At 41.1% G+C, this 19,783-nt stretch overlaps 1 protein-coding gene across 1 annotated transcript in view; it reads right to left on the bottom strand.

The window, feature by feature from the left end:
* The window catches only part of me2.L (malic enzyme 2, NAD(+)-dependent, mitochondrial L homeolog), a 47,630-nt gene extending 29,582 nt beyond the window's left edge, over nt 1-18,048 (bottom strand). The window contains exons 1-2 of the mRNA XM_018266931.2: nt 17,816-18,048; nt 2,030-2,151 (exon numbers count right to left, since the gene is read on the bottom strand). Coding sequence (XP_018122420.1) covers nt 2,030-2,137 — 108 coding nt within the window. The 5' untranslated portion in view covers nt 2,138-2,151; nt 17,816-18,048. The remainder of the gene's footprint in view (nt 1-2,029; nt 2,152-17,815) is intronic.
* Between the last annotated feature and the right edge of the window lie 1,735 nt (nt 18,049-19,783).

Below are 19,783 nucleotides of genomic sequence, written 5' to 3'. Positions count from 1 at the left end.
GTTTCCCTGTAGAGCAGTTGGCGACTGTGTAGAGATTTGTATTGGATTTTATTTTTGCCTTTACATCCCCTTAACTGTTTCCAACTCCAGCTGCAGGGACAAAGATGATGGAGCCAGATTTAAACAAATAAACTGGAATTCTATTTGGATGATTATTTTGCTGTAGTCACTGGTTCTGCAGAGTGGGAGGAGTTTGTATGAAACAATACAAAAACTATAAAATCCACATTAGATTACATGACAACACAGGACCCAGTGCAGTCTGCATATTTTGATTATTAAAGGAACAGTAACACCAAAAAAAGAAAGTGTTCCATAATAAAGAAAATATAATGTACTGTTCCCTGCACTGGTAAAACTGGTGTGTTTGCTTCAGAAAGCCTATTATACTTTATATAAACAGGGTGCTGTGTAGCTATGGGGGCAGCCATTCAAGGCTAAGGTCACATAGCAGATAACAGATGCACACTGTACAATAACATTGTATTCTATTACAGGGCTTATCAGTTATCTGTTAAAGGATATGAAACCCTTAAAAATAAGTGAATGTAAAATTAATGAGGGTGCTATTCTAAGCACATTTGCAATGTACAGTCATTATTTTTTTTCATTCCAGATATTAAAGGATATGTGTGCTGTTAATATGAATGAATTTTGTTATAACAGCACCACCTGCTGGTCAGTTTCCCACCAGTCTGACCACCAAGTAGTCAGGAAAGTTGTCAGGAGAAAGAAAGAGGCTGCTCTGATGTTCTTCTGCATAGGAAAGATTTAAGAAAGGTTTCTAATTTTATTCCTAAGAAGAAGAATATAAACTGCAAAAGTGCTTAGAATAGCACCCTCTTGGATTTCACATTCACTTATTTTTAAGGTTTACTTATCCTTTAAGTAACCTGTGCCTTTTCTCCCCTTTCAGCTTAAATGGCTTGTTTATATAAACGGTAGTAGTCTATTGTATTTATTATATTTTAATTATTTTAAAATGCTTTAATTTGTTGGTGTTACTGTTCCTTTAAGAATTGCAGTACATCTCTCTGCAGAAAGCCCACCCATATTGTAAAACACCTAATATTCAGTTACCCTTATGCAAGAACAGAGCCAGAACCCCTACAGTCAAAACTGATATTGTATCATTAAATACATGTAATTAGATATAAACTTTGTGTGTTTTCATTTTTAATCTCTAGTTTTATGAGATATGACTTTTTCAGGGTCTCCATGTGCAGGGCCGCCATCAGAAACCATAGGGCCCCTCAATACTTGTAGCAGGGCCCATTCCTTACCTCCAGTTTATCAGTCTGTGTCTCTGTATGCCCAGTATAAGCCTGCATGCATGTGTATATTAAAGGAGAACTAAACCCTAAAAATAAATAGGGCTAAAAATGCTATGTTTTATATACTGAACATATTTCACCAGTCTAAAGTTTCAACTTCTCAATAGCAGCAATGATCCAGGACTTCAAACTTGTCACATGGGGTCACCATCTTGGAAAGTGTCTGTGACACTCACATGCTCAGTGGGCTCTGATTGGCTGTTGAGAAGCTAAGCTTAGGGCTCGTCACCAATTATCCAGCAGAAAATGAGCTTCCCCTGTAATATAAGCTGATGCTACAGGTTTGCTGATTATTAAATTCTGATGCTAATTGCACTGGTTTATGTGCTGCCATGTAGTAATTATCTGTATTAATTACTAATCAGCCTTATATTGTGACATTTCTATTCTATGTGTACTGTATATTGTGAGTGGGTCCCTAAGCTCAGTAAGTGACAGCAGCACAGAGCCTGTGCAGTGAATCAGCAGAAAAGAAGACGGGGAGCTACTGGGGCATCTTTGGAGACACAGATCTTTACTGCTAAAAAGCTATGGTTGCCTTGGGCTGGTCCAGAAGCACAAAACATCATGTACAACATTTCTACCTACTTCTTTAGTTTAACTTTCCTTGTCCTGTAATGCCGCTGCCTCATTTAGGGTCTTATAATGAGCTTTATTAGCATCACAGATTCAGCTGTATTTTCTTGCAATCCTACCTTATTTGTCCTTGGGTTTAACAAAAGTGCTTTGCCCTTGTCTTTTGTGTGCACAGCCCGACATCCCACTATGCACGGACGTGTGAGGACCCTCAGTCTGGACAGCATCCTGATGAATCAACCTGTGGCACAACAACAATAAGATCATTAAACCTCTTTCATTCAACCAAAAAAAGAACAGCTAAATGGGGACCTGGCCAATAGGGCGGAAACACTAAAGTCCTAGGACCCCTGGATTTTAAAATGACACCATTCGCACCCAAGTCTGGACTGAGATTCAAAATATGCCCAGGCATCTTAGCATTGCCATTGTGTCCCTTTACATCCAGGCTGTCCAACAGGAGGCCAAAGGGTCAGATGTGACCCTCCAAGATATTTTTGCAGACCCCTGCCTGTCTATGGACCTTGTCCACTTTTACTTTCAGTATGGGGAAGTTGGATGCCATGTAAAGGAGGATAATGCCCATGGGCAAAGCAGACACATCAGAAAGTGAATATGCCACTATTGTATTGCTATTTAAAGGAACAGTAACACCAAAAAATTTAAGTGTTTTAAAGTAATGAAAATATCATGTACTGTTGCCCTGCACTGGTAAAACGGATGTGTTTGCTTCAGAAACACTACTATAGTTTATATAAACAAGCTGCTGTGCAGCCATGGGGGCAGCCATTCAAGCACAGGATACACAGTAGATAACAGATAAGTACTACTATAGTTTATATAAACAAGCTGCTGTGTAGCCATGGGGGCAGCCATTCAAGCACAGAATACACAGTAGATAACAGATAAGTACTACTATAGTTTATATAAACAAGCTGCTGTGTAGCAATAGTGGAAAATGAAAAAGGCTCAGTTTAAATAGTGGATAACAGATAACACCATTATGTTCTACAGAGCTTATCTGCTATCTGCTGTGTAACCTGAGCCTTTTCTCCTCTGAATGGCTGCCCCCATGGCTACACAGCAGCTTGTTTATATAAACTATAGTAGTACTTATCTGTTATCTACTGTGTATCCTATGCTTGAATGGCCGCCCCCATGGCTACACAGCAGCTTGTTTATATAAACTATAGTAGTACGTATCTGTTATCTACTGTGTATCCTGTGCTTGAATGGCTGCCCCCATGGCTACACAGCAGTTTATTTATATAAACTATAGTAGTACTTATCTGTTATCTACTGTGTATCCTATGCTTGAATGGCTGCCCCCATGGCTACACAGCAGCTTGTTTATATAAACTATAGTAGTACTTATCTGTTATCTACTGTGTATCCTGTGCTTGAATGGCTGCCCCCATGGCTACACAGCAGCTTGTTTATAAAAACTATAGTAGTACTTATCTGTTATCTACTGTGTATCCTATGCTTGAATGGCTGCCCCCATGGCTACACAGCAGTTTATTTATATAAACTATAGTGGTACTTATCTTTTATCTACTGTGTATCCTGTGCTTGAATGGCTGCCCCCATGGCTACACAGCAGCTTGTTTATATAAACTATAGTAGTACTTATCTCTTATCTACTGTGTCACCTGTGCTTGAATGGCTGCCCCCATGGCTACACAGCAGCTTGTTTATATAAACTATAGTAGTACTTATCTCTTATCTACTGTGTAATCTGTGCTTGAATGGCTGTCCCCATGGCTACACAGCAGCTTGTTTATATAAACTATAGTAGTACTTATCTGTTATCTACTGTGTATCCTGTGCTTGAATGGCTGCCCCCATGGCTACACAGCAGCTTGTTTATATAAACTATAGTAGTACTTATCTGTTATCTACTGTGTATCCTGTGCTTGAATAGCTGCCCCCATGGCTACACAGCAGCTTGTTTATATAAACTATAGTAGTACTTATCTGTTATCTACTGTGTATCCTGTGCTTGAATGGCTGCCCCCATGGCTACACAGCAGTTTATTTATATAAACTATAGTAGTGTTTCTGAAGCAAACACACCAGTTTTACAAGTGCAGGGCAACACTGTATTCTATTTGTATTACTTTAAAGCACTTTAATTGTTTGATCTGTTCCTATAAAAATAACAAGCATGGGTAATAAAGAGTGCTGCTGATGCTGTGATACTTCAACTCCTGTTGAAGCAAAGGGTTAGGTTGCTAATAGCTGCTAAACAATCAACCTCCTCCTGTCTGCCCTGTATATTAACCCAGTTATTGTGGCTTGCCATTATATCTCATCAATGGGAGCCGGCTAGTCCTGTATATTTATTTCCACTTCAGATTAGCCAGTTCTTTCCTGCAATGGAAAAGGGTTCATTAAATAGGTCTATAATGAGTTTGCCTTGCTATACTGTGGTTAATAAACACAGCTGATAAAGTGGCTGTTAAAAGCTTTCTATTGACTTCTCAGTGCTGAAACATTTCTTTCTATAGAGCAAAGTTTAACGGAACAAGATGTACATAAATGGAGGAATTCAGTCTCAGAGCTGCAAAAATGGGACATCGCTGCCCTTATTCCAGTGATTAGGAATCATCTGCTTTGCTAAATTCTGCCTGGTGCACACTGGGGCATGTAGGAGGATATAAGCAACTCAGTGATAGGGGGCCAGGTTACAAATAAATAAGATATAGGGGGCCAGGATATAAATAAATAAGATATAGGGGGCCAGGTTACAAATAAATAATCTATAGGGGGCCAGGTTAAAAATAAATAAACTATAGGGGGCCAGGTTATAAATAAATACATTTTAGGGGGCCAGGATATAAATAAATTATAGGGGGCCAGAATATAAATAAACTATAGGGGGCCAGGTTACAAATAAATAGGCTATAGGGGGCCAGATTATAGATAAATAAACTATAGGGGGCCAGGTTATACATAGATAAACTATAGGGGCCAGGTTATAAATAAATAAACTATAGGGGGCCAGGTTATAAATAAACTATAGGGGGCCAGGTTACAAATAATATATAGGGGGCCAGGTTATAAAAAATAAGATATAGGGGGCCAGGTTATAAATAGATAAACTATAGGGGCCAGGTTATATAGTGAATAAAGTACCCCCTCTTGTAAAATATAAGGATATTATAAGTTACCGAGGAGTTTCATGACCATATAAAAACACGAGGCCGAAGGCCGAGTGTTTTTATACAGGTCATGGAACTCCGAGGTAACTTCTAATATCCTCATATTTTACAACTGGGGGTACTTTATTAATTATAATACACAAATTTTAGTGAGTCATGTGACAGAAATTACATCACTACTCACCGTTTATAACTGATGACATCACTACTCACCGTTTATAAGGATATAATTTACAAGATATTCATGGCTTTTGTGAATTATAAATAAATAAGATATAGGGGGCCAGAATATAAATAAACTATAGGGGGCCAGGTTATAAATAAATAAGCTATAGGGGCCAGGTTATAAATAAATAAGATATAGGGGTCCAGGTTATAAATAAACTATAGGGGCCAGGTTATAAATAAATAAACTATAGGGGGCCAAGTTATAAATAAATAAAATATAGGGGGCCAGGATATAAATAAATAAGCTATAGGGGGCCAGGTTATAAATAGATAAACTATAGGGGCCAGGTTATAAATAAATAAGCTATAGGGGACCAGGTTATAAATAAATAAACTATAGGGGGCCAGGTTATAAATAAACTATAGGGGCCAGGTTATAAATAAGCTATAGGGGGCCAGGTTATAAATAAATAAGTTACAGGGACCAGGTTACAAATAAATAAGCTATAGGGGGCCAGGTTATAAATAAATAAATAAACTATAGGGGCCAGGTTATAAATAAATAAGCATTTAATAATAAGCAAATAAGCTTCATCATACTGAAATATTGGGCAGGGAGGGTACATTGTGTATCAGAGAGTTCAGTGAAAGTGTAGAGAGAAAGGATATAACAGTACAGGCAGGAATGCTCAGCAGGCAGGAGATAAGGGAATGATTAACCCCATGGTCTTTGGTACAAAAACCATTTGGCACTGGCAGTGACAGGCAGCGTCCATTCAGCCAATCACTGACAGCATAGGGGGATATTGAGTGTTATTTACTTGCCAGATTTGTCATCAGCTGTTAAATCATTGCTTCTGTGTGCCATTGCCCTAAGGTTAATAGTTTTCTTCTTACTTTTTCAAGCTTTCAAATGGGGGTCACTGACCCCACCTAAAACACAAATGCACTGTAAGGCTACTTTCTACTACTCATCTTTCTATTCAGGCCTCTCCTTTTCATATTCCAATCTCGTATTCAAATCAATGCATGGTTGCTAGGGGAATTTGGACCCTAGCAACCAAATGGCTGAACTTGCAAACTGGAGAGCTGCTGAATAAAAAGCTAAATAACTCAAAAACCACAAATAATAAAAAATTAAAACCAACTGCAAATTGTCTCAGAATATCACTCTCTATGTCATACTGACAGTTAACTCAAAGGTGAACAACCCAACCCTTTTTAATGTCCTTGAGCCTTCAGCACCTTAACATAGTTTCAGTAGATTTCAGTTTGTAAACTTGCACCCCCCGCCCCCATTTATGCTTTATGGTCAAAAGTACCTGGACGCTTCCCAAACCAAGTGAATTAATAATTGATTCTTCCACTTGAAAAGCCTCTACTCTTCTGGGAAGGTTCCCAGTACAGGGTACATGTCAGGAGTATGAATCAGTTACTGCTCAGAGAATTAGTATGCTCTAGTATTAGACTGACTTGCCCTTTAAAGCTACAGCACACTGCTGTGTTTCAGGAGGCACCATGGATTCTCTTCCACTGTCCTACATGGGAAGCAGCATGGGTGTTGGGTGACCCAGGGGGGATTCCCAATCAAGTCAGCGGAAAAAAACGTTCCCTTTCTTGTGGGGGTAATGGCACCGTGAAAGAGACGGCATGAATCGGTGATCAAAAAAATGCACCATAGGACATACAGTGGTATTAAAGGAGTGGTTCCAAGTTTTTGTATGGCATAGAATGCCTAATTCTAAGCAACTTTTCAATTGGTCTTCATTGTTTATTTTTTTATAGTTATTTAATTATTTGTCGTCTTCTTCTTCTGACAGCTTTCAAATGGGGGTCACTGACCCCATCTAAAAAACAAATGCTCTGTAAGGCTACAAATGTATTGTTACCTTTTATTACTCATCTTTCTATTCAGGCCTCTCCTATTCATATTCCAGTCTCTTATTCAAATCAGTGCATGGTTGCTAGGGGAATTTGGACCTTAGCAACTAGATGGCTGAAATTGCAAACTGGAGAGCTGCTGAATAAAAAAATCTAAATAACTCAAAAACCACAAATAATAACAAATGAAAACCAATTGCAAATTGTCTCAGAATATCCCTCTCTACAACATACTAAAAGTTAATTTTAAGGTGAACAGCCCCTTTAAGAGACAGTTTTCCTTTAAGTGCAGGAATGGCATTTTGATGACTATTTAGTGCTCATGTAGAAAGAAGCAGAGTAGCTGTTGTGCCAGTTCTAGAGATAAGATCTCAGTGCAGATATAATACAAGGATTCGAATGAGGTTAAAGCCACTAACCCCGCCCCCACCTCTGGTTATCCAGTTAAATACTCCGGGGATTACTATTACAGTTTACTGCCCAGTAACCCACAGCAACCAGACAAGTCTTGCGCAACATCCCCTCATTATTGTAATTGCACTGAACTAATAAGGCTAATTGCTGATTGGTTGCTATGGGTTACTAGATTGCTATTAAATAAGCTTGCTTTAATTTTCAGAGCTAAAAATTTACAAAATAACACTAGCAACTGCGGGCCCCTTTCAGCTGCAAATACCCAGCCTGGTGGGGCCCCAAGTTAGATTGTACAGAGCATCAGGAGAATTCCGAATCCAGTGTATGAATAATAGAGGAGTGTGGCTGCTGAAAGCCCAGTGTGACAAAGCAGATGATATAATATGAGGCAAAGTGCAAGGGAAGTGAGACAGATAGGAACATTGTACAAACTCTTCCTATTAACCACAGAATAACTATATACTAACAGCCCCCACACATTCCAGCACCTCTCTATACACACACACCCCTCTCTATACACACACCCCAGCACCCCCCTCTATACACACACACCCCAGCACCCCTCTCTATATACACACACCCCAGCACCCCTCTCTATACACACACATCTCAGCACCCCTCTCTATATACACACACCACAGCACCCCTCTCTATATACACACACCACAGCACCCCTCTCTATACACACACACACACACCAGCACCCCTCTCTATACACACACATCCCAGCACCCCTCTCTATATACAGTACACACACACACACACCAGCACCCCTCTCTACACACACACACCAGCACCCCTCTCTATACACACACACACACACACACACACACAGCACCCCTCTCTATACACACACACACACACCAGCACCCCTCTCTATACACACACACACACCAGCACCCCTCTCTATACACACACACACACACCAGCACCCCTCTCTATACACACACCAGCACCCCTCTCTATATACACACACACCAGCACCCCTCTCTATACACACACACACCAGCACCCCTCTCTATACACACACACATCCCAGCACCCCTCTCTATACACACACACCAGCACCCCTCTCTATACACACACACACACACCAGCACCCCTCTCTATACACACACACCAGCACCCCTCTCTATACACACACACACACACCAGCACCCCTCTCTATACACACACACACACCAGCACCCCTCTCTATATACACACACACCAGCACCCCTCTCTATACACACACACATCCCAGCACCCCTCTCTATACACACACACTAGCACCCCTCTCTATACACACACACACCAGTACCCCCTCTATACAGACACACCAGCACCCCTCTCTATACACACACCCCTCTTTATATACACACACCCCAGCACCCCTCTTTATACACACACCCCAGCACCCCTCTTTATACACACACCCCAGCACCCCTCTTTATATCACACCCAGCACCCTTTCCCCCCAGCACCCCTCTTTACACACATATATAGTATATTTCTGTATATATAACTGGCAGAGTGAAAGAATCATCCGCTGCTCTTTTGGACAACACTAGGGCACATATACAGCCAAAATTACCCTATTTCAGCAACAGGGGTTTAACTTTGGGGGGGGTCTGTATGAAATACGTACAACATTGGCCCCAACTTTAGTTACTAGGGACCCGCTTTCCACTTATATATTATCAAGGAAAAGCACATACAATATCATGAAACCCAGGGCTGAATAACTGCGGCATTCTATTGGCATATTGTGCAGGTAAAATGAATGTTGAAGATGATCTGTGCCCATTACATTTATGGTTACAAAGGCAGAAGCCTGCTGGGTCATTATTAAAGGGCTTGCTCGTGTTTAAATTAACTTTTAGTATGATGTAGACTAGAGACTGAGAGTGATATTCTGAGACAATTTTAAATTATTTATGTTTTTTTTTTTTTTTAGCTTTTTACTAAGAAGCTTGCAATTACAGCCATCTAGTTGCTAGGGTCCAAAATACCCTAGCAACCATGCACTGATCTGAATAAGAGACTGGAATATGAATAGGAGAGGCCTGAATAGAAAGAGACGTAATAAAAAGTAGCAATAACAATACATTTGCAGCCTTACAGGGAATTTGTTTATATATGGGGGTCAGTGACCCCCCCATTTGAAATCTTGAAAAGAAAAACTAGAAAAATGAAGACCAGTTGAAAAGTTGCTTAGAATTAGCGATTCTATAATATATTAAAAAGGTTTCTTAAAGGTGAATAACCCCTTTATCATCTTTTTTTGCTTCCTAATGACCCACATACAGATAAGAGCCCTAAAGGCGTACAAGACCCTTCCAGGGGCCAAAGGAAAACTTTTCCTCCATGAGCAGCAGTATCCGACCCCTATGTGTGTGTAATTTAGGAATCTCACTTGTAAGTCACCTTCAGCGTCTCGCAGGCATCAGGGAAAGCTTGTTTATAGAACAGTCAGATAATGACAGATAAATCCGGCCAGGAACAGCCACCCACAACCGAGACTCTTCCTGACAAATAAAGGGCAACGAAACGAGCCGAGATCTTATTACTTGTATATAACAGGGACAGTAACATGAAGCTACTGTGTATATTTATATATAGGAGAATATTCACAGGAACATGTAACCCCATTGTATCGGCTCAGGGTAACAAAACTGCACCCAATTCCCTGCTAAAAATACTTCGGCAGAAAAGATTTAAATATGGAGAATACTTTATCACCCCCACTGAATGTTCCTTTCTTGTATATTTGTGTAGGAGTTGGTGAAGCTGCCATATAGCTTCAATTTGACAGTACAGGTATGGGATCCGTTATCCGGAAACCCATTATCCAGAAAGCTACAGGAAGGCCATCTCCAATATCTCCAAATAATCCAAATTCAAAGCAGTAGCTTGATTCCCAAATAAGATATAATTAATCCTTATTGGATGCAAAACCAGCCTATTGGGCTTATTTAGGGGCACATTTACTAAACTCGAGTGAAGGATTAGAATAAAAAATACTTCGAATTTCGATGGTTTTTTTTTTGGCTACTTTGACCACAACTTCAAATCGAACTAAAAATCGTTTGACTATTCGACCATTCGATAGTCGAAGTACTGTCTCTTTAAAAAAAAAACGTCGACCACCTACTTCGCCACCTAAAACCTACCGAGGTACAATGTAAGCCTATGGGGAAGGTCCCCAAAGGTCCGGCTTACCTAGCAATTTGGGATCGAAGGAAAATCGTTCGATCGATGAATTAAAATCCTTTGAATCGTTCGATTGAACAATTTTTCCTTCGATCGTTCGAACGAACGAATTGCGGTAAATCCTTCAACTTCGATATTCGAAGTCGAAGGATTTAACTTGGATTGTCGCATATTGAGGGTTAATTAAACCTCGATATTCGACCCATAGTAAATGTGCCCCCTAATGTTTACATGATTTTCTAATAGACTTAAGGTATGAAGATCCAAATTATGAAAAGATCCATTATCCAGACAACCCCAGGTCCTGAGCATTCTGGATAACGGGTCCCATACCTGTATAACTGAACAAGGGTACAAGGATAGCACTTCACTTGTGCACCATTCTTCCGCATACATCTATATTTATACATTTGCTAGGAAGCAGTTATCCAGTTCCCTTGTACAGCACATTGTTCCTTGGTATAGTTGTATCTATACATTGGTGTGGGAGCTGCCATGTTGCAACACAAACTGAAAAAGCAGCATTGACACTGTTCATAGCAATTGTGCTGCATTGGCCGCCTATGCTGAGCCATTGTTCAGCTGAAAGTCTGCAATTGCAGTTCGTGGAAGAACCTCAGCATATGCAGCTCCAATGCATATATGCAGAATAGGCTATGTTTGACTTAAAGGAGAACTAAAGCTTAACTAAAGAAGTAGGTAGAAATGTTGTACATTATGTTTTGTGCTTCTGTACCAGCCCAAGGCAACCACAGCCCTTTAGCAGTAAAGATCTGTGTCTCCAAAGATGCCCCAGTAGCTCCCCATCTTCTTTTCTGCTGATTCACTGCACATGATCTGTGCTGCTGTCACTTACTGAGCTTAGGGACCCACTCACAATATACAGTACACATAGAATAGAAATGTCACAATATAAGGCTGATTAGTAATTAATACACATAATTACTACATGGCAGCACAGAAACCAGTGCAATTAGCATCAGAATTTAATAATGAGCAAACCTGTAGCATCAGCTTATATTACAGCCAGGGAAGCTCGTTTTCTGCTGGATAATTAGTGACGAGCCCTAAGCTTAGCTTCTCAACAGCCAATCAGAGCCCACTGAGCATGTGAGTGTCACAGACACTTTCCAAGATGGTGACCCCCTGCGACAAGTTTGAAGTCCTGGATCATTGCTGCTATTGACAAGCTGAAACTTTAGCCTCGTGCAATAAATTCACTATATAAAATATGGCATTTTTAGCCACATTCATTTTTATGGCTTAGTTCTCCTTTAAGCAGTTAGCTATACCCTCTTTCTATATAGTATACAAGAAGTGTATGGAAGCCTACCATCGATTCAGTTTGAAGCATCCCATACCAGAAAACTGCCCTCCCTACTACTCCAGCACAGGTAAAAGAGACAAGAGCCAGAACCAGCAGTGCACAAAGTCATAAACAAACTATTTTAACAAATAACTTTAAAGGAACAGTTCAGTGTGAAAAGAAAAACTGGGTAAATAGATAGACTATGCAAAATAAAACATGTTTCTAATATAGTTAGTTAGCCAAAAATGTAATATATAAAGGCTGGAGTGAGTGGATGTGTAACATAATAGCCAGAACACTACTTCCTGCTTTTCAGCTCTCTAACTCTGAGTTAGTCAGTGACTATAAGGGGGGCCACGTGAGACATAACTGTTGCTTCTGAATCTGAGCTGAATGCTAAGGATAAATTACAAACTCACAGACAACATCTTCTTCCACGCGATCTTCTTCCTGCTATGAACGGCGTTTTGGCGCATGCGCAGTAGGATCATTTCGAAGCAGGAAGAAGATCACGTGGAAGAAGATGTCGTCTGTGAACTCCCTGGACTAGACCTGCGCAGAAGGGTAAGTAACAAGTTAGGGGCATTTGCCCAGCGGGACGGGTTGGCCAGGGGGGAGGAGGGAGGGTGGGCAACAAACGGGAGTGGGGGTGGGGGGTTTGCGCCGTCTAGGTTTCCTTCCCCTTTAAAGTCACTGGCTAACTCAGAGTTAGAGAGCTGAAAAGCAGGAAGTAGTGTTCTGGCTATTATGTTAGACATCCAGTCACTCCAGCCTTTTTTACATTACATTTTTGGCTAACTAACTATATTAAAACATGTTTTATTTTGCACGGCCTATTTCCTTAGTTTTTATTTTTTATACTGAACAATTCCTTTAAAATTATTGAAACGTGCAATGAATGTATAATGCATTTTAGTTCCACAATCTGTGGGGATTATATTCCCTTTAACCTGCTACCCAATGAATAGGCAGCACACATAAGGCTTTCTCCTATTGAAATGCAAAGAGACAGAAGGTTTCTATTGATCCCAAAATGAAAGGAAATCAGAACCATCCTTCCCCTCCCTTCAGGGACAAAAAGAACAGATGAACACCCAGAACACTGATCCCGAGGCACCCATTTCTGTTGAGCAGATGGCACCAAGGTGGCTTTGCAAGGGTGAAGAATAGACGTGTGTTGTAATCAGACTAGTGGCTTCCCCTAACATGACCCCATCACACAAATCCTGCCTGGATATTTGTGTATGAGTTGGTGAAGCTGCTTCAATTACACGGTACAGGTATGGAACCCGTTATCTGGAAACCCATTATCCAGAAAGCTCCAAATTACAGGAAGGCCATCTCCAATAGACTCCATTTTATCCAAATCAAAATTCTTAATAATCATTTCCTTTTTCTGTGTAATAATAAAACAGCACCTTGTACCTGATCCCAACTAAGATATAATTAATCCTTATTGGAAGCAAAACCAGCCTATTGGGTTTATTTAATGTTTACACGATTTTCTAGTAGACTTATGGCATGAAGATCCAAATTACAGAAAGATCCGCTATCCGTAAAACCCCAGGTCCCGAGCATTCTGGATAACAGGCCCCATACATGGAACTATTACAACACAATAGACTTGTGTTGTAATCAGACTAGTGGGTTCCCCTAACAAGACCCCCCCTTGCACACATCCTGCCTGGCTACAAAATTTACTTTCACTTCACTCTCGTGCAGATCACATGATGGCGTAATCTCACCCCAAACTCTGCTATAAAGACGTTTTTAAAAATCTCTCATCATCGTCTTTATTCATTACTCTGCACTTTTGCCACCCACACTTCCTTGCACTTAATAGTCGACAAAGAAAGAACTGGTGTTTCCAGCAAGAACAGCAGTATGGCCTTGCTTTATGGCAGGGCTACTTAAAACAGGGCCTGTAAGTGATCTTGCTCTGTGCTTTGTAAGATAGGTGCTCTGGTAGTGTGCACTGGTAGTGTGCACATAAAGGCCCCGGCACAGAACTGGACCCAGAGTAATCAGAAAAGGGTTTCACTTAATCCTCCCATGGCCTCACCTCTATGTAAACTCCAGTCTCCACTGCATAGAAAGCATACTCTACTCTATTTATAACCTGTATTAATCTTCCCTTGATAATCCTTTATGTTAGCTGTAAACTGCCATGAGTTACCATGAACAAGCAATGTTAAAGGGGAACAATCCCAAAAACAGAAATTTAATATAAGCTTCATCACACTGAAATAAGAAACTTTCTAAATACAATCATTTAAATATTCTGCATTGTTTCTGAAATAATAAAGTTTATCTTCACTATCCCTCTCTCAGCATCTGTTTCTCCTCATTCTGTCTTCATGCTGCAGTTGGGTGTCAGATATTCATTGACAGTTACATCCAATATATCTTATGGGGGGCTCCTTTCCTAGCAGATGTATTAGAGTTCACTCAAATAACTGATTCCAGTAGAAACAAAATGTAACAAAATAACTGCCTTTTGCACAAATCCTGCATGTAGAGAGACATGATGTCTGGTGATTAGTGATGAGTGAATGGATTCGCATCGAAGTGTCAAATTCCGCATGTGCGAAAATTCACCGCAGTAAAATTTTCCCTTGAAAAAACACCCATATACTTTAATGCATTCGGAGAAAAAATGTCACCATAAGAAAAAAAAAAACATTGACTTTATTGCATTAGGACTAAAAAGTCACCATAAAAAAAACTTCCATTGACTTTAATGCATTAGGACTAAAAAGTCGTCAAAAGAAAAAACGCCCATTGGCTTTAATGCATTAGGAGAAAAAATGTCACCATAAGAAAAAAAAAAACATTGACTTTAATGCATTAGGACTAAAAAGTCGCCATAAGAAAAAACACCCATTGACTTTAATGCATTGGGAGAAAAAAGTCACCATAAAAAAAAAAAACCATTGACTTTAATGGCAGAGACACACATGGGAGATTCGGGAAGATCTCCCCGAACTGCCTTCCCGCCAGCTAGAATCTAAATCGCCGGTGGGGTGGCACACGGAGTGCTCAGTTTTCCGAAGCGGCCTCATGAGGAAAATTCGGGCGACTTCAGAAAACGAAGGCTTCCGAGTGCCATCCAGCCGGCGATTTAGAAGAAGAGGCGATTTGTCGCTGGCTGTCTAAATCTCTCCAAATCTCCACGTGTGTCTCTGCCCTAATGCATTTGGAGAAAAGTCGCCATAAGAAAAAAACGCCAATTGACTTTAATGCATTTGTAGCGAGAAAAATTTTGCATGCAAAAACGCCCATTGACTTCAATGCATTTCATGAAATTTTGCCAATTATCTAATTTTTTTTTGTTTCGTTAATTTTTTGGTGAAGCAAAACAGGGCAGATTCGCTCATCACTACTGGTGATTTTAATAGAGTGAGCTCTAATACATCTTCTAGGCAAAAGGAGCCCCCCTATAAGATATATTGGATGTAACTGTCAATGAATATCTGACACCCAACTGCTGCATGAAGAGAATGAAGAGAAACAGATGCTGAGAGAGAGATAGTGAAATAAACTTGATTATTTCAGAAACAGTACAGAATTTTACATTTATTGTATTTAGAAAGTTTCTTATTTCAGTATAATGAAGCTTATATCACATTTTCATTTTTGCGATAGTTCTCCTTTAATACAAAGAAACAGGAGCTGCCACACTGTTTCCCTTACACAGTGTAGCTCTGGGTTACTTCTCTTTATATTTCTTTTAATAAAATTGGGTTGGGTGTTGTTGGACTGGGGATTTGCCCCACCCTGTCTAGGGCAGTTACCGTCTGGAGTTGGTTACGGAGTACAAAGCTTACACTTACAATAGACCAGTATTGTATAGACAGGTTGGTATTTTAATACAGGATGAGTATATATAGTTTGGGTGCGGGCACTACCCTCCCTCCCACACAGGAAAATACTATTATTTATATTTTAATAACTAGTGTTAATAGTTACACTGCGGCTGTCACAGGCAAAAACATCCAGGCAATCAGTAGATAGTCATGATGGTGACAGGGACCGGTGATTGCAAGCTCCGCAGGGCAGGTGTGTTCCTTATACAGCACCTTACAGTTCTATTCTCTATATCGATACCCAAGGACCAAGCCCTCTGACACACATGTGGCTAAATCTGGCGGCAGAATTGGGGCGGGGGAAGCACCCCTATCTTTATTGATCTGTGAAAGCGCAGGCTGCACTGCACAAACGCAACTGGCAAGAGAAAGTGGCAGTCAGAGGTCTGAAGCTGGCACTGCATTAGGCAGCTCTGGATATACATTGTTCCTGTGTGTGCCTTTTACAAATAATATCTTATATCATGGCAACATACTCATCAGCACTGTACAACGCAGGACATACAGTATACTGTACCCCTGATCCCAAAAAGCTTACAATCAAATAATACACTAGTGCTGGTCCTTCAAATAGCATTAAACTACAACTCCCAGAAGACATTGCAGAGACAGTAGCAAGGGGGAGATAGGGATAATGCAGGGTTGCCAGGTTGGCTGTTTTCCAGCCAAATTGGGCTACTAATTTAAACCCCGGAAGGGGGGTAGCCAAGGTACGGGTTTTGGCTACTTTTTGGGCCTTTGGCTGGTTTGTACTTTGGAAACCAGCCAAAGTTTTTTCTTGCCCTAATGTGCCAAGCCTGCGTCTCCCAGTGCATGTTGGGTAATGTCGTTTTTGTTTAACAATTTCCCGTCTGTCAAGTGTAATGTAAGACTACAATACCCAGCATGCAATGGGATTGACTTGTGTAGAAGTCGGGAGTTACCGGATTTTGGGCCTGTACCCCACTCTCCCGTCTCTCTTAAGCATTCTCATGTTTTCTGGTGACTTTCCTCAATTTCAGACAATTTTGGGACACAAATCTGCTGGCCATCAAAATGTCTAGCAGTTTTACAAATATTTATTGAAATTGTATATGTATTAGTGCCCCTATATCTGCTGGGCCCCCCTCTGTAGTTACTCCCCTATTGATGGGCTAATCTGTCCCATTTTGCTTCATGGGAAAATTTGTGAATTTTCACATATATTCATTTATTTTTTTAGGCTTTTTTTTTCGCTGCACATATTGGGCTATTTTTGGGCTACCATTGAAGTGTCTCTTGGCTAGTTTTGGGCTGGTTTTGTAGCCGACTTTGGCTGTTTTTAAAAATTAGACTCAGCAACCCTGGGATAACGTGAGCCCCCCGCAGAGGGTTGTAAATAAAAGCAAATACCCTGGCTGAGCTGCTGGAGACTGAGTGACAGGGACGATAATAGTCACTTTATTTGCCAGATCAGTGGCCCTGTTGGTTTGAAGCTGACTGTAGAGGGTGCTGGGAGTTGCAGTTCATAAACAGCAAAGGGTGAAAAGTCCTAATTTATATGGATCATTAATTAGCCTCAGTTTTGCCCTAGGCAGCTCCACTGATAAAGATGACAATCCCCATAGTGATTACTAATGGGCACTTATTAACCCCTTAATTACCAAACTCTGAAACTGAAAAGCATCCCATGTAGCCCACACTGGCCCATTACACAGACAAAGCATCATCTGCCGTTCCATTGCTCAACATCACTAAACTACAACTCCCAGCATCCCCTGCCAAAGACCATTGAGCAGAAAGTCCCTGATATCATTGTAATAGAGTCATGAAGTACCATAGAGAGTGGAGTTACTCACACAGCGTGTCGGTGGCAGCCCACGCACTTCCTGTATGCCCAGCTGAGCCCTCACACATGCCGTACCACCGGGCACCAGCCCTTTACCCACTTACCGAACTGTAGGTCCTTGTCTTGGAATAAGCCGAGGCTTGCGGTGCGTGGGAGGAGGTTGCGGCGGCCGGTGCCTGAGGTAGGGATACTGATGGCAAGATAACAGGACACAGCCTCTCCCTGCTGCTCTCTCTGCTGCCGGCAAACTCACTCGCTCAACTCCACACAGCACCAATGACACAGGAGAAAAGAGGAGGGGCAGGGACTCGATGCGCAAAACTGATTGGCCGGATTAGGGAACCAGTCACAAAGCGCGCATCGGCAGCGTTTTCCTGTATCTGCCGCCGTTATGTGCAGCGAGCTGTGATTGGTGGCAAGAGCTGAGGGCGGGGTTAGCCGTAATTCTATTGTATTAACAGTTTGTGTGAGTTTTATTCTAGTGGGGGGTCAGGGGATGGAAATGGCCTATTCTCTTGATTTAGAATTCTAATAATAAATCTATTTGCAAGGGCTGCTCCCTCCTCTGGAATTCTCTCCCACAGTCTGTCTGACTTGCCTTTCTGTGTTTCTTAAAACTCACTTATTTACAGAAGCCTCCCCTCGCTCTGTTTAACTACCAAAGGTAAAGGTCATTATGTATGTAACTCTGTACCTCCCAACTGTCCAGTTTTTAGAGGGACAGTCCCTCTTTTGACAGCTCAACCTGCAGTCCCTCGTTTGTACTGGAAAGTCCTGATTTTCTCTGCACTGAAGAGGCAGAAAAAGAAACAAAGTTTCTAACTTAATTGGCTTTTGGCAGAGAGCCCAGAACAGTCACAGCTCCAGATAAGATACTTTTGTAACAATTTTGAGATAAGCAAATTAGGGATGCACCAAATCCACTATTTTGGATTCCGCCAAACCCCCAAACACTTTGTGATCCGGCCGAATACCGAACTGAATCCTTAGGGGTGGGAAGGGGTAAACATTTTTTACTTCCTTGTTTTGTGACAAAAAGTCACACAATTTCCCTCCCTGCCCCTAATTTGCATATGCAAATTAGGAATCAGATTTGGTACGGCCGAATCCAAATCCTGCTGAAAAAGCCCGAATCCTGGACGAATCCCGATCCGAATCCAGGATTCGTTGCATCCCTAAATAAGTAATTGTAACAATATAAGATAACAGGTCCCATGGGAAAAGTTACACTCACAAGGCTAGTGACACACGGGCAGATTCCTTCGCGTGTCTTCCCGTCCGCTATAATGAAAAGTCGCCTGTGCTAAAGCACACTCGACGCTTTGTTTTCCAAAGTCGCCCGAAGTTTCCTCGTGAGGCAATTTAGGGCGACTACGGAAAACGAAGTGGCGTGTGTGCTTTAGCGAAGGCGACTTTTTATTATAGTGGACAGGAAGACACGGGAAGAGATGCAAAGGCAGTTTGGGGAGATTGTTGCCCAGAAGAAGAGGTGATGAGTCACCAGGCAACTTAATCTCCCTGAATCTGCCCGTGTGTCACTAGCCTTGTGAGTGTAACTTTTCCCAAGGGACCTGTTGGGAATATGATTAGGAGAGGCTTGAATAGACAGATGAGTAAAAAATAGCAATAACAATACATTTGTAGCCATACAGAGCATTTGTTTTTTTAGATGGGGTCAGTGACCCCCATTTGAAAACTGGAAAGAGTCAGAAGAAAAAGGAAAAAATTAAATCAACTACAAAAAAGAAAAGAAATGAAGGGTAATGGAATTGCTTAGAATTAGTTATTCAATAACATACAAAAAGTTAACTGAAAGGAATACCGCCCCTTTAAACGCATTCCATATGTTCCCTTCTGCTGACTCACGGTTACACGAGTGTTTGTGCTTTATAGGGGGCTCACTGCAAGGGGCAGAGCTGACAGTTGATGAATTATAGGTAGGGTGGGTTATCTGATTAATAGCGAATAATTCGATTGGCTTGGGGCAAAATATGTATGTGTGTGTGTGCACAGACCAACCTCATAGCTGTTGACAATTCAGTAGAATTTCCAGGGACAATTTGCTGCTGGAC

The sequence above is a fragment of the Xenopus laevis genome, chromosome 1L (assembly GCF_017654675.1).
Source record: "Xenopus laevis strain J_2021 chromosome 1L, Xenopus_laevis_v10.1, whole genome shotgun sequence".
NCBI classification, from domain to species: Eukaryota; Metazoa; Chordata; class Amphibia; order Anura; family Pipidae; genus Xenopus; species Xenopus laevis.
The sequence above is the reverse complement of the archived record's forward strand: the minus strand, read 5'-3'. Positions and strand labels throughout refer to the sequence as shown.